The sequence below is a fragment of the Molossus molossus genome, unplaced genomic scaffold (genome assembly GCF_014108415.1).
Source record: "Molossus molossus isolate mMolMol1 unplaced genomic scaffold, mMolMol1.p scaffold_m16_p_2, whole genome shotgun sequence".
Lineage (NCBI taxonomy): Eukaryota > Metazoa > Chordata > Mammalia > Chiroptera > Molossidae > Molossus > Molossus molossus.
The window spans coordinates 64800174-64814692 of NW_023425355.1; the positions used below are offsets into that span (position 1 = coordinate 64800174).

The 14519-nt window shown below is 41.5% G+C and overlaps 1 protein-coding gene across 2 annotated transcripts; it reads right to left on the bottom strand.

Annotated features, from left to right (window-relative positions):
- Positions 1-227: 227 nt before the first annotated feature.
- Positions 228-8397, bottom strand: IGSF1 (immunoglobulin superfamily member 1). Of its 2 annotated transcripts, none has more exons than XM_036271044.1 (13): positions 8218-8397; positions 7763-7883; positions 5837-5907; positions 5704-5736; positions 5039-5329; positions 4461-4739; positions 3479-3766; positions 2415-2702; positions 1936-2223; positions 1490-1777; positions 1088-1366; positions 579-702; positions 228-426 (listed from the first exon to the last, which is right to left on the bottom strand). In XM_036271044.1, exons 1-13 carry the CDS (start codon positions 8288-8290, stop codon positions 291-293), a joined length of 2559 nt encoding a protein of 852 aa, XP_036126937.1. In that variant the 5' UTR covers positions 8291-8397; the 3' UTR covers positions 228-290. The 2 variants fall into 2 exon arrangements, with proteins under 2 accessions (XP_036126937.1, XP_036126938.1); XM_036271045.1 differs by having other exon boundaries at positions 5704-5751; positions 8218-8392.
- Positions 8398-14519: the final 6122 nt, after the last annotated feature.

Here is a 14519-nt window from a genome sequence, read left to right on the forward strand (position 1 = left end):
CAATTTCAAGGTTCTACTGTAGGCTAATCCTAGTATTTGTGAACTACAGACCTAGAAGTAACACGATGAAAATTATTTAACTTCAGTGTTTGCCCTCCTCAGGCTCAACTTGGAGAGAACTTTTGCCATCAACTTATTTATTCATCCATTCATTCAATAATGAAATGGAATTACAATAGGACATTCTAATCAGGGATCATGTCTCAAATCAAACTGGTGATCAGTCAGATTTGCAGATCTCTGAGGATAAAAGAGGGAGGAGGGGAATGCTTTTGTTAAGGAGGAGATTATTATATTGGGACTGGCAGGTCCACTGAGGGTCCCTGAGAGATTGAGGATGAAGAGTTGGAGTTGGTGGCCAGTTGTCCTTCTTGGTTACACTCTTCAAGGGCTATGGTCTGGTCCCTTCCATCTGTCTTTGAGTCTCTGTATAAAGAAAAAAGATGGCTAAATGTGTTTCCAGAACCATCAACCTGAAAACAGTTGCATTGTGGGGCTCAGATGCTGGAGGCACATTCAGAGCATTGTTTTTCCAGCAGTCTTGGGTTCACAGAAGGAGGTTGACATAAGGTATTTACCTGGTTCGAAGTTGGGGCCATTTCCTCCACTCTATGGCTAGCACCACCCCTAAAGCTACAACCACCACTACAATCAGGCTACTTCGGACAATGTTCCCCACAGTGCACTCCTGAGCAGCAAGCCCTGTGATGATAAAAGAGAAGAAACAAAGGCCATAGAGATTAAAGCATATATGTCCCAATTGATCTCTCATTGCCTTTTCATCTGGCCTCCTCCAAGCTTTATTTGGGAGCCATGTGTTAAAACTGTAGAGAGGGTGATCAGAGGAAGTGCTTATGCTGAGGCAGAAGCAGCCTTCATTTTGGGGAGGGTGGAAGAGGCCTTGAAAATATCTGGCTATCTGTCTTTGAGTGAATCTGAGGTCCCACCTCCTCACCATCCTTAGAGAAATATCACCACATTGCTCTCTGACTCCAAATCCCCCTCCATATTTGGGTTGTCTCCATGGGGATTGTTTCTGGGATCTCAGGTGTGTTATGCCAGGACCATGGAGGGATTATTTATTCACCTGCTGTACCCACGAGCTCCAGAGGATCACTAGGGTCTGACCAGATATCAGGGTGGGCCTGGAGGCGGTAGCTGCAGCTATAGTTTCCAGTGCCTTTTCCTTCTATGTTGTTAATGACAAAGTCTCCATCCTCTGAGAACTGCTGAGGTGCTTCTTCTCCATCACGTTCCAGGACAAATTCAACACCTGGCATGGGTCCTCGGCACTGAAGGGTGATGTCTTTCCCTAGCTTGAACACAGTGCTGGGCCAGGCTGACAGGGAGGGTTTAGGGGGTTTATCTGTAACCAACCAGAACACAGAGTTAGGAGGAGTGGCCCTGAACCCAACCCTTTACCCCCTTAGGGCAAATTACTAAAAACACTATAAAATCTAGACTCTTACTGAAGGCTCCAGGACCTTACCAGTCACCCAGATGTGCAGGGAGTCACTGTGATTGGAAGCTGCAAGGGGAGCAGAATCTAAATAATAAACACAGCTATAGATCCCAGAATCTCCACCTCTCACTGCTGGCATCCAGAAGTCAGCCCTGTAGCCACTTGGCCGCTGTTTCTCTAAGGGTTCTTGAGAACCATCCTTCAACAGGACAAATGTTGAGTCTGGCAGTTGCCCTTGACATTGAAGAGTCATATTTTCTCCGGGGGCCACCATAGGACTAGGCTGGGCTAATAGGCTGGGTTTGGGAAGCAAACCTAGAAAAAATTAACTCCTGGTCAAAGAGAAGAGGTCACTTGCCCTTGGAGACTATTGCTTGCCTCTCCTTAAACTCTTTGGAAACCATCTGAACTATGTCCCAGTCTATTTCCTCCTTTCTACATCCTACCCTCACTCCAGAAAATCTTCCCCTTACCTGTGACTATGAGTTCCAGGGTGTTGCTAGGTTGTATCTTGACAGGGCTGGTCCAGTCAGGGTGGTAGCAGCAGGTGTAACGTCCTATGTTAGCACCAGATATATTGGTGATGGGGAATGCCCCGTCATTACTGGTGGATCCCCAGAGCTGCATTGAAGTGTCTTCTTTTTCTTTGTGTAGAATGTACCCTACTGCATGAACTGGCCCTTGGCACCAGAGAGTAACATTCTGCCCCATGGGAACCACAGAACTGGGCTCAGCAAACAGCCATGGCTTGGGGAAAGTGTCTAGGAAGAGACCAAATATGTAAAGTGGTGAGTGTGGAAATTTAGCACTTGTTGAATTAACCCTTTATCTTTCTCTTTCTGGCCACAGTAGTTTCCCTCCATGGTCCAACCTAGCCTTCTAAGAGGGATTACCCTCCCTAATCCCTACAGCCTTTGTCTCTGTCCCAGTTCCATGTTTTGCCTGTCCTTACCAGTTACCCAGATCATAATAGGCTTGCTGAGATGTGATCCCCTGTTTGACATGGTTGTCTCATAGTAAACACAGCTGTAGTTCCCAGAGTCCTCTGCTCCAACAGTGTGTAGGAGGAAGTCAGTTGAGTTCCCTGAGGTACTCTGTAACTGTAAAGGGACCTGGGTTCCCTCATGCACGAGGGCAAACCTCATGCCCTGGAAAGCTCCTTGGCACTGCAGGATCACATTCTTCCCAGGAAGCACCACAGGACCTGGTTTTGCCATGAGAGTGGGTCTGGGGTAGAATTCTGAAATTAAAGAGACCACAACATGAGAGAAGCCTGCCCCCCACATTATGTAAATTGCTTTTTGACTGTTATTATAAGAAACAATATGTTTATTATAGAAAATACAGCAAAAAATCTAATGAAGACAATATAATTCTACCACTCAACAATAACCATTCTTTATACATGTTTATATATTTCCTTTCCATTAATTTTTTCTATATATGCCCATGTCATCGTAGCTATAACTATTTGCACAATTAGGATCCTACCATATGCATGGCTGTGTGCACGGTTGTATAATTTAATATTTTTCACTTAACTTTATATTGTAAATATTTTCTTATGACTTTACACAGCCTTTGAGAACTGCCATTTCTAGTGGCTATATAATATGCAGCTGACATTTCAAGGTCTTTGTCCTTTCTATGAGGGCCATCCAGCCCACCAATCTTTGACAGCCCAGCTAATGAAATAGTGAATGTTGGGACTGAAGTTCAAGGCCAAGCAACAAAATTATTTCAGAAATAGGGCAACATGAACTTGGCTCTAGGGATTTGACACCCCCATCTACCTCACTTCTTTCCCCAGAAATTAATTACTTGCCTCCTCCCTCTTCTTTGTCTCTTAATCATGTATTGATAATAATATCAACAGCTGCCTTATATGGACTGTTTACCATATGCCAGTCACTGTTCTAAGCACTTTCTTGGTGACTTTTAGAAGGAGCATTTAGTCTTTCCACCCACTGTCCCAGGGTCAGTAACACCCTCCATTTTCATTTCCCCACTCCTGACCTGTCACCACGAGCTCCACAGTGTTGCTGGGCTCAGACCAGATAGCAAAATCATAATAGCGGCAGCTGTAATTCCCTCCATCACCGATGCCCACCGATATGATCAGAAACTGAGCTGTACTGGACCCTGGGCTTGCCCAAGACCTGTCACTGGACGCTATTTCACTTCCATCTTTGTAAAGAATAAAACTCATGTGCTTGTGGGGGGTGGAGCAATTGAAAGTCACTCGGGCACCAGGAGTGACCACTGGGCTGGCCCAAGTGTTGAAGAAGGGCTTTGGGTACATTTCTAAAAGATAAAAAATAAATAAATAAATAAATAAATAAATAAATAAATAAATAACAACACAAACCAACTTAAGGAGAAAAGAAAAAGAAAAAAAAAAGAAAAAGAAAGATAGCTCATATAGTTAGTATTGGTTCCAAGAAGCTGCTTTACCTTTTGTAGTATTTCACTCATAAGTAGGTGCATTTAAAAATGAAGGTAAATTCACTTTGCAGATGGACTTCTCACAGGGACACCTTACCCTCACCCCTCACCTGCAGCTGAATCCTCCCTGTCATCAGGGCAGACAATAGAGGCTAGCTAAAATAGTGAATTTTCATTAGGGCTCTTCTGGTTCCCTGAACCTTAGTTTACCCACTTGTACAAGAAGGGAAAATAGTACCTGCTGTACAAGGTACCATTCTCCCTTCTTGTCCAAATATCCCTTAAATATTTGCTCTATAGCTAAGTAAAATAAATGATATAAAAATAATTAGAAAAATGAAATCACCCTCCACAAACCCCAGCTATTAATATTGATTACTGCTATTAATATTGTGCAGCCAGAGGCCCTGGGACTCTCAGAGCCACGCCTGCCTGGCTCTAAGATTGGACACAGGCTCCTAGGACCAGCAACAAAGTTTTCTGTGAGGAGAGGAGTGTCTGACCCAGAGTTTTGCCTTCCCCCTCTTCCCTCACACATCCTTTACAAATCTACCTTTTATAATAAGCTCCAGGGATTCACTGGGCTCAGACCACTTGAAGGGGTGTGTTTCAGTGTGAGTGCGGCAACTATAATTGCCTTCCTCTTTATCCTCCATTCTTTGGATTGTAAAGAAGGCTTCTCTCCCAACTGCACCAAGTTGCTGGACAGGTTCCTGCAATCCCTCCTTATACAGAGCAAACGCCATGCCTGCCAGCCATCCTTTGCACCGGATTTGCAGTTCCTGGCCCCGGATTGGGGGGGATGCAGAAATGACAGGTTTGGGGAGGATGTCTAGAAAACAAAAAGGGGTGGAAAAGGAGTCCAAAGTTTAAAGGTGCTCAGATGAGACATTTGGAGTCACTTTGTCAGTGAAAAAACAATTCCATTTTGGACTGGTCTTTGACTCCTGCTGTCAGTTTCCTCTCACTGTCTTACCCACCCTCTCCCTGATTTCAGTGTCCCTCCTTTCCATTGTGAAGCACAAACCCCTTGGCTCTTAGTCTTTTTTCATTTCCCCATACTCAGCAACAGTGTTGGAGTCCCAGGGGTTCTAGGGATTACTCCAGAAAGGCCCCTTGAACATTTCTTACCTGTCCCTACCAGCTCAAGTGCCTCACTGGGCTCCGACACAGCCATCTCCTCCCATGAATGGCAGTGGTAACTCCCGGTGTGACTCTTGGTCAGGGTGCCAAGGGGGAAAGCAGCCCGGACCTGCTTTGAGGCCGGGTGAGTTGCAATCCATCCAGTCCCATCCTTCAGCAGCACGAACTCCTTAGTTGAGTCAGATGGGCTTCTGCACCAGAGGGTTAAGTTCTTCCATGGGGCCAGAGGGAAGTTGGTCTCTGCCCATAGCTCAGGCTTAGGGGTTGGCATGGTTATTTCTAGAAACAGCAGAGTTAATGAAGCCATCCTCCCTCCTTTTCTCCCTTTCCTTGCCCTTGAACCCTTTACCCAGATCACACTGCCCACCTCTTTTTCAACTCAAATCCAAACTCTTTTCTTCTTTCCGAAGATGCAGGGAAAAGGAGAAGTGGATGTCTCAGATGAGACTCAGAAAAGTGCAGAAGCTTGGGGGAAATTTTTCAGGCACAAAAGCAGAGTTGGAGGCTGAATTTTGCCAGCAACTTGAGCGACTGCTCCTTCCTGGCTGTCCTTCCCTTCCAATCAGTCACTCCCTGGCCACTGATACTGACACTATGTAGTTATTTCGGATCTCTAGGGAGGAATGTCCCAGTCTGGAGCAGAAAAAACTCACCAGTCTCTTCTGTCAATACCCCATTGCACAGTCCTGCAAAAGAAATTGCTGCCAAGACTCTGCACCCTCCCCCATGGGACTTTACCCTTACCTTCTGCTCAGGCCTCCACCCCACCCACCCCTTTATACTCACCACAGCAGAGAAGGGCTGTGATTATGAACAGCATGGTGACCACTTGAGTTGTTTCCAGCAACCAGGCTTCTCTAGTGAGACCAGAAAAGAGATGAGAAGAGCTACTGGGATTAGGGGAGGGTGGAGAGAAGGGGGCGGCAATTTATGTCATTGGTTTACTCACCACCCAATAGGGATTGGATATGGCCAGGATAATGGGAAATAATCTTTTCTGACATGGATGGCTTTTCTTTTTGAAGGCCTCATCACCTACAAAGCTCTTGCTCTTTCATGACCCACATGCCCCCCCCCATCCTCCCCCTTCCAGGCCTATATCAGATGTCAGCTCCCCATGGCTCCTGATTAGGCTGTTGCTGAAATTGAGATGTCAGATGTGAAAATGCTTTTGTAACTCTAGCTCTCAGAACCCCTGGAACTCAGTGTGGGTCAGAAGTTCTGGGTGGTGGGTGTGGGGATGAAGGAAGAAATCTTGGGTGTTTTCCCTTTATCATGGTTAAGTTTGGAAGCAGTTTTTATTATGATAGTATTGGTCCTCAGACCAACCTGCCTCACCTGCCTTTGTTATGGAAGGGTTGCCTAGGCAGCTGCAGTAAATTACCAGAAGATTGTCAGTGCTGAGCTAAGCTTGTCAGAGTGGGTTCTCTCTACCTCCCCCTCCCCCAGATTATGACTAGAAATATGCAGCAGCTTTGGGTTATTGGTCCTGTAAAATTAGATATTAATCCAAAATCCATTTGAAAAATTTTACTTAGAAAATACTAACTCTCCTTCCTGGTCAGGAAAACCTGTTTTTTTTTTCTGAAATCTGCTTTCTAAACTCATTCTTTGATACTGTGGTCCTAGGCAGAAGTGGGGCACTTGAAGCTACATTTTCTCAAGCCCCTTGCTTGGACGTTACCCTAACATATATAGGACTCAAGATAGATTTTGAGGATAATGGGAACTTGTCCCCTACTGAAACTTTGAAAACTCAAAGGGTGATGGATTTTGCAGAAGGCTTAGGTGGCTCCCTTCTTGTTATGAAAGCACACTATCCCTCAGACTCCACTGGGGAACACAGACACACACACGCACTCATAGTTATTATCCATTGTGTATTGAATACTCCCAGACAAACAAAGACCTATAATCATGGTGGAGGGTACAACCAGTAGTAGAGGGTAGGGAGACATAGGCAAGGCACTCAGGAGCTGAGGCTCCCACTAGGCCAAGAGCTATCATTTCTCTTCGCATTTTTAAACAGAATAGCCTGAGCACAGGCCATGGGGATAGAGAGAAAGATCAAAGGAAATAGCAGGAGAACCTGTTTGGTTTGCCATTTTATGGATCATAGGAAGCTGTCTGATTTACTAGCCCAATCTATTGCCTCACTGGATGCTCATCCAAGTTAAGATTATATTCTCAGAATGCTCTGAACAAGAGGCCAGAGTGGCAGAGAGACTGGTTTATATGACAACTAGGATAAACCAAAAACTATCTTTGAGAACTAGGGGTTAAGGGTGAAAAGTTGGGATGGGAGTTGGATAACATCCTGGGAGATGGGAGAGCATGGCTTCTTGCAAAGGAAAAAGTTCTGACCGAGTTAATATGGGGTACATTGATCATCTCTGAGGGCCAGGGTGGTATGTGTGGGAGATTTGGGCACTCTCATGGGGTGGGGGAATCAGTGAAGGAGGTTCTTAATAGTTCTCCAGTCTCTGAAAAGTATGCATTTTTTTAATTCTTTGGCTTGGGTACTGACCCCTGTGTGAGATGAAAGAGAAATAGTTGGGATGAGAAAGTCTTCTGTCTTAAACCCAGAGAGCGGGGAATACAAAGGGTATGCCCCTGTGTGTTGACTCAACTTGAGCATGACTCATGGCTGTGTCTTTGGGAAGCCTGGACTCAGCTACATTGAGGAACAGGGGGCTAGGACAAGACAGTTACCTGATTCTAAGTGTCCAACACTTCCATCTTATCCACAACACTACCAACAGCAAGGCAACAAGTTGCATGGTTAGGGAAAATCTGATAGCTTCATTCAGAACATAATTCCAGGTGAGCAAGCCTGTGGCCAGAGAAGCACAGGAACAGGGGTCTTGATGGGGATAATGGTAGGTAAACACATTCATGGGGGAAGGGAGAGCTGGTTACTAAAGGTGACGGTAAGGTGAGACAAAAGTGGTCTTATTTTTCATGAAGAATGGGAACCTTGAAAGTATCCTGCTCACTGCCTTTGAGTGATTGTGAAACCACACCAGGGAAAGGGTGCCCAGACCCAATGGCCCTGACTCAAAAGCTCCTGACATCCCTTTTCATATCTATGTGGGAACTGATCTAGGATCTCAGGGTATCATGGCCAGAACTGTGAAGGGGATCTCTATGTGGAGTTGTCATCTTACTTGCTGGCTCCATCAGCTTCACAGGCTCATTGTGATGTGGCCAGATGTTAGGGTGTGCTTCTATGCAATACATGGAACTGTAGCTCCTTGTGCCTTTCCCTTCAACATTACTAATGATGAAGTCTCCATTCACTGAGAATATTTTGAATATTGATCTTTCTTCCTATTCCAGAGAAAATTTTTTTTCTTTATTATTTTATTTTTTTAATTATTATTTTGTTTTTGTTACAGATATTTTACCTTTTTTACCCCATTGGCACCCCCCTCCCCAACCTACCCCCGCCCCGTCCCTGGCTTAGTTGTCCATGTCCATTGGTCATGCATACATGCATGTAAGTTCTGTGGTTTATCTCTTCCCATGCCCCCCTCTTCTGAGGGATGTCAGTCTGTGCCCTACTTCCATGTTTCTGGGTCTACTGTATTCCTCAGACTGTTATGTTCATTACATTCCATATATAAGTGAGATCATGTGGTATTTGTCTTTTTCTGCTTGGCTTATTTCACTTAGGATAATATTTTCCAGGTCCCTCCATGTCGTCTCAAAGGATAAGAGATCTTTCTTTCTTACCGCTGCATAGTACTCCATTGTGTATATGTACCACAGCTTTTTGATCCATTCGTCTACTGGTGGACACTTCGGCGGTTTCCACATCTTAGCTATTGTAAATAGTGCTGCTATGAACATGGGGGTACATATATTCTTCCTGATTGGTGTTTCAGGCTTCTTAGGGTATATTCCCAGCAGTGGGATCACTGGGTCAAATGGAAGTTCAATTTTTAATTTTTTGAGGTAACACAATATTGTTTTCCACAGCGGCTGCACCAGTCTGCATTCCCACCAGCAGTGTATTAGAGTCCCCTTTTCTCCACACATTCGCCAACACTTGTTGTTTGATGATTTGTTGATGGCGGCCATTCTGACAGGTGTGAGGTGATACCTCATTGTTGTTTTAATTTGCATCTCTCTGATGATTAGTGATGTTGAGCATTTCTTCCTGTGTCTCTTGGCCATTTGTATGTCCTGTTTGGAGAGGTGTCTATTCAGCTCCTCTGCCCATTTTTTAATTGGGTTCTTTGTCTTCCTTTTGTTGAGTTGTAGGAGCACTCTATATATATTGGAAATTAACCCCTTATCTGATACATCATTGGCAATGATGTTCTCCCATACAGTGGGTTGCCTTTCCATTTTGATGATTGTTTCTTTTGCTGTGCAGAAGCTTTTTAGTTTGATGTAGTCTCATGTGGTCATTTTTTCCTTTGTTTCTGTTGCCTTAGGTGATGTATCAGTGAAAATTCTGCTCCATGTGATGTCCGAAATTTTGTTGCCTACATTTTTTTCTAGAATTTTTATGGATTTGCAGGTCACATTTAAGTTTTTTATCCATTTTGAGTTTATTTTTGTGTATGGTGTAAGTTGATGGTCTAGTTTCATTTTTTTGCATGGAGCTGTTCAATTTTCCTAACATCATTTATTAAGGAGGCTGTCCTTACTCCACTGCTCTTGTCACCTTTGTCAAATATTAATTGAGCATATTGCCTTGGGTCCATTTCTGAGTTTTCAGTTCTGTTCCACTGGTCTATATGCCTGTTCTTGTGCTAGTACCAGGCAGTTTTGATTACAGTCGCTTTGTAGTATAACCTGATATCTGATATTGTGATCCCACCTACTTTGTCCTTCTTTTTCAAAATTGCTGTGGCTATTCGGGGACTATTTTGTTTCCATATGAACTTTTGAAGTATTTGTTCTACTTCTGTGAAATATGTCGTTAGTATTTTGATGGGGATTGCATTGAATCTATAGATTGCTTTCTGTAGTATGGACATTTTAATGATGTTAATTCCTCCAATCCATGAACAAGGTATGTGCTTCCACTTTTTTATATCTTCCTCTATTTCTTTTTTCAATGTCCTGTGGTTTTATGCAAAAACGTCCTTTACTTCTTTGGTTAAGTTTATTCCTAGGTATCTTAATTTTTTTGGCACGATGGTAAATGGAATTGTTTTTTCAGTTTCTCTTTCTGTGAGGTCATCATTGGTGTACAAGAATGCTGTCAATTTCTTGACGTTAATTTTGTATCCTGCTACTTTGCCAAATTTGTTTACTAAGTCTAGTAGATTTTTAATGGAGTCTTTAGGGTTTTCTATGTATAATATCATGTCATCTGCAAATAATGACAATTTCACTTCCTCCTTTCCAATTTGGATCCCTTTTATTTTTTCCTCATGTCTGATTGCTGTGGCTAAGACTTCCAGTATTATGTTAAATAGGAGTGGTGAAAGTGGACATCCTTGTCTTGTTCCTGTTCTTAAGGGAAATGTTTTTAGTTTCTCCCCAATTAAGTATGATGTTGGCTGTAGGTCTTTCATATATGGCCTTTATTATGTTGAGATATGATCCCTCTATTCCCACTTTGCTGAGCCTTTTTATCAGAAATGGATTCTGGATTTTGTCAAATGCTTTTTTAGCATCTCTTGATATGATCATGTGACCCAGTGATCCCGCTTATAGGAATATATCCTAAGAGGCCTGAAACACCAATCAGGAAGAATATATGTACCCCCATGTTTATAGCAGCACTATTTACAATAGCTAAGATCTGGAAACAGCCCAAGTGTCCATCAGTAGACGAATGGATAAAAAAATTGTGGTACATATACACAATTGAGTACTATGCAGCTGTAAGAACGAAAGATCTCTTATCCTTTGAGACGATATGGAGGGACCTGGAAAGTATGATCCTAAGTGAAATAAGCCAAGCAGAAAAAGACAAATACCACATGATCTCACTTATATACAGAATATAATGAACATAACAGTCTGAGGAATACAGTAGACCCAGAAACATGGAAGTAGGGTACAGACTGACATCCTTCAGAACAATGGGGAGGTGGGAGGAGCTAAACCACAGAACTTATATGCATGTATGCATGACCAATGGACATGGACAACAAAGCCGGGGACGGGGCGGGGGTGAGGTGGGGAGGGGGGTGCCAATGCGGTAAAAAAGGAGAAACATCTGTAACAAAAAAATAAAAAATAAATAAAAAAAAAGAGGTATATCTTAGTGGAGACCTGTGAATTCTCTCTCTATGTAAGTTCAGATCTATGTTTAGCGCTGAAAAAAATATTTTAATAATTTCCTTAAATATTATTTCAAGATTACTCTTATTTCTTGCACTGTCAGGGATACCAGATACACAAACATTTTAGCTCCTTGATGTGTTTTCAAGGTCCATCGCCTTTTCTTGTTCTGTGAAGAGTTTTTTACTTCACATTTTTATCTTTTGAGACTGAAACTCAATTTGGTCCTCATTTGTACTGATTCTCTCTTCCATGATATTTATTTAGTAATTGTACTTTGTCAGGTTTTCTTTAAATCCTGTGATCTCATTCATCGGTGCCCCATAGTCTTTGATGAGCTTTTTTCTATGTGCTTTCAAAGTGTTCACAAAGTCTTGTATCACTTTCAGGGTGGAAAATATCAGCTCCCTCATGTTGGCCCTTTGAGTTCTGCCTGCTACTCCCTCAAGCCAGCTAAATCTCTTGAAATCTCTGAGATCCCTAGTTTCTCTGCAGCATCACAGTACTTATTGCTTGCTCCTAAGTTTGTTTTCATCATTTTCTCATTCTTTTTTAAAATTAGGTAGTTTTTGTTTTCCTTTTCCCTCCTCTTGTAGCTGAGGCTTCTGTTTGCTTCAAATTGTTTCCAAAGCTCAGTGATTTGATTCTGCACACAGCTGCTCTCTATTCTCTTTCCTAGAAGCTCAAGAGATGGGGTCTTTTAATCAAAATTTAACACCTATTTTGAGCTGAAATCCTCAGAAACACTATAAGAAATTAAGGTATAATTAACGGATATGCTCTCTAATAGCATTGGCCATAAGAACTTCATAGCCCTGCATGTAAGATAAAGAAATATATAAATGCATAAATAAAAAATAAACACACATATAAATACATAGTACAATAAATACCTGAATACACAAACATATACTCTAACACAAAAGTAATGCAACTAAAGGCACAAACACATAAACATGGAAATAAGTATGTACATACAATGAGCCTCATGTGTTCAGACTATTCAGCCTCTTCCTGGCTGAGGGTACACAGAATACATTTCTGATTAAACAACTTGGTGCATTAGCATTATAAAGTAGAAAGTGAGAAGAGTTCACCTAAATGTTTCAGAGTTTGTGCAAAGAGATTTTGACTTTGTGTCAAGGGGCTTGAATTTCAGTCCTGGCAGAGCCAGTTACTGTGTAATCATGTTACATTTGGCAAGCTACTGAAAGTTATTTGAGTCTTCATCTCTTCGTCAGTCAAATAAGTATTCAATAACTGTGAGTTAAATCTGAATATAGAACTCTCTGTTAGCTTTAGCTAATCATATTTTTAAGAATATCTTTTTTATGGTGATATCTGGGATTTAGATTGGTGATGATGGTGGAGGTGAAGACAAGACAGTGATAGGTAGGGGGAAATTTGACTAGAACTCAAATGGATACTCTCTTGAGTCCCATAACATCATCTTTCTTTTTGAACAACTTAAAAAGTATGTATTCTGCTTGATTATATCCAAAGTATTTTAGAAAGTGGTAAGGGAGATGAGAAAATAAACTCTGACTTCAAGATTATGATCTAGTGGGAGATTTATCCATATTACAGGTAAATATAATATGCAAAGCATAGTAAGATTTGAAAGCAAGAGTATCAGAGCATTATGGAAACATAAAAGAGTAAAAAGTAAATTATGATTGATAGTGCTTAGGAGGTTCTTCATTCAAGTTCCCCATATTCAAGTGTCCCTATAATTAGGCATGGTGAAGACACCTATGAGGCTTCCAACTCCAAAACATCTGCCTTACCTACCTGATGCCTTCCTGACATTCCACCATCTAATCCACTTTTTTAAAAAATACAAGGTAAAGAAATGCAAAGTATGGCAGCACAAGTTGTGTAGAGAGGGGTTGGAATTAAGGCTAGAGGCATGGGCAGGAGCCAGATTATTAATGCCCATGTCTTCATCATAGCATTTTTTAGTAAAATCTCTTATTTGTGCAAAACTGAAAGCCGGGTCATGATCTAAATCCAAGCAGAAAATGACCTTCTCTAGCTCCTAATGTTCCCTGATATTATACTCTCTTGGGCACAGATCCTTAGGGACAGGGCTCAGAGGCTACTTCCTGAGCTGAGAGTCCACCTGTCCCTCATTCAGGCTCCCAGTAATTCAGGTTTTTGTTTCAAAATAAAACAAAAACTGGAAATGGGGTAGTTTGCAATTAAATTTATGCATATTAAATACTTATATATGAAAAGGCTGACTCTTTTCAGAGGCTAGGTAATTCTCAAATCTGGGCCTGTCTTTGACTCCAATGTGTGCAAGCAGATAACTTTAAATGGGGTTGGGAGAAGGACAGTTTTTGTGCGAGATGGTGTGTAGAAAATAGAAAATCAAAATTAGGTGCATTACATTCATATGTGAAAGCTGACTTTATCTGAATTCTCAGATGTACTCAAAATTATTATATGAAATTAGCATAAACACTTGATGGGATTCATCTATAAAAATTAGAATAGCTGTTTGGTACTTTTATAGTTTAAACAACTAAAATATAGTCTTAGTTCTCAGAGTGTTTAAGTAATATAAGATTTAGGTGAATGAAATTTATTCATTTGTGCTTTTATTTAAAAATATTTATTGTATATCTACTTTAAATAGGTATATGGGTAAATACATTTTCTAATGCTTAAATATAAGAAGATATTTTCTTATAACTTTACCATTGGCAACTGAATTTTTGGATGTCATTTAGTAGTGTCTGAGATTGGTTGGGGTATGAATAACTCTGAAGAAATTTTTGGATGGTCCATTCAAATCTCCTTTCCATGAATGTCTTTATTCAGAATCAAGTGAGCAGGTGAATGAGGCGATGTAGGAGAAAGATTATGGAAATATTTTTACATGTTTAAAAAGAAATAGAGAAAAGGTTTTGGTTACCTGGCATTAAAAATCTTTTTTTTTTTTTCTTAAATTAATTTATTTATTTTTGCTACAGAAGTTTCTCCTTTTTCTACCACTAATTCCCCCCTTCCCACCTCCTCACCCTGTCCCTAGCTTTGTTGTCCATGTCCATTGTTCATGCATACATGCATATAAGTTCTGTGGTTTACCTCTCCCCCCACCCCCTCTTCTGGAGATTGTAAATCTGTACCTCACTTCCATGTCTCTGGGACTACCCCATTCCTCAGATTGTTATGTTCATTATGTTGCACAAATAAGTGAGATCATATGATACTT

What these genes read in the sequence shown, in the direction of transcription:
- IGSF1 (XM_036271045.1), bottom strand. Translation starts at nt 8,290, where the DNA reads ATGTATTGCATAGAAGCACACCCTAACATCTGGCCACATCACAATGAG. An exon ending in GAAGCTGATGGAGCCAGCAA is followed by an intron (nt 7,884 to 8,217) that starts GTAAGATGACAA and finishes CTCTGGCCACAG; the next exon opens with GCTTGCTCACCTGGAATTAT. An exon ending in TATTATGATCTGGGTAACTG is followed by an intron (nt 2,224 to 2,414) that starts GTAAGGACAGGC and finishes GTCTCTTCCTAG; the next exon opens with ACACTTTCCCCAAGCCATGG.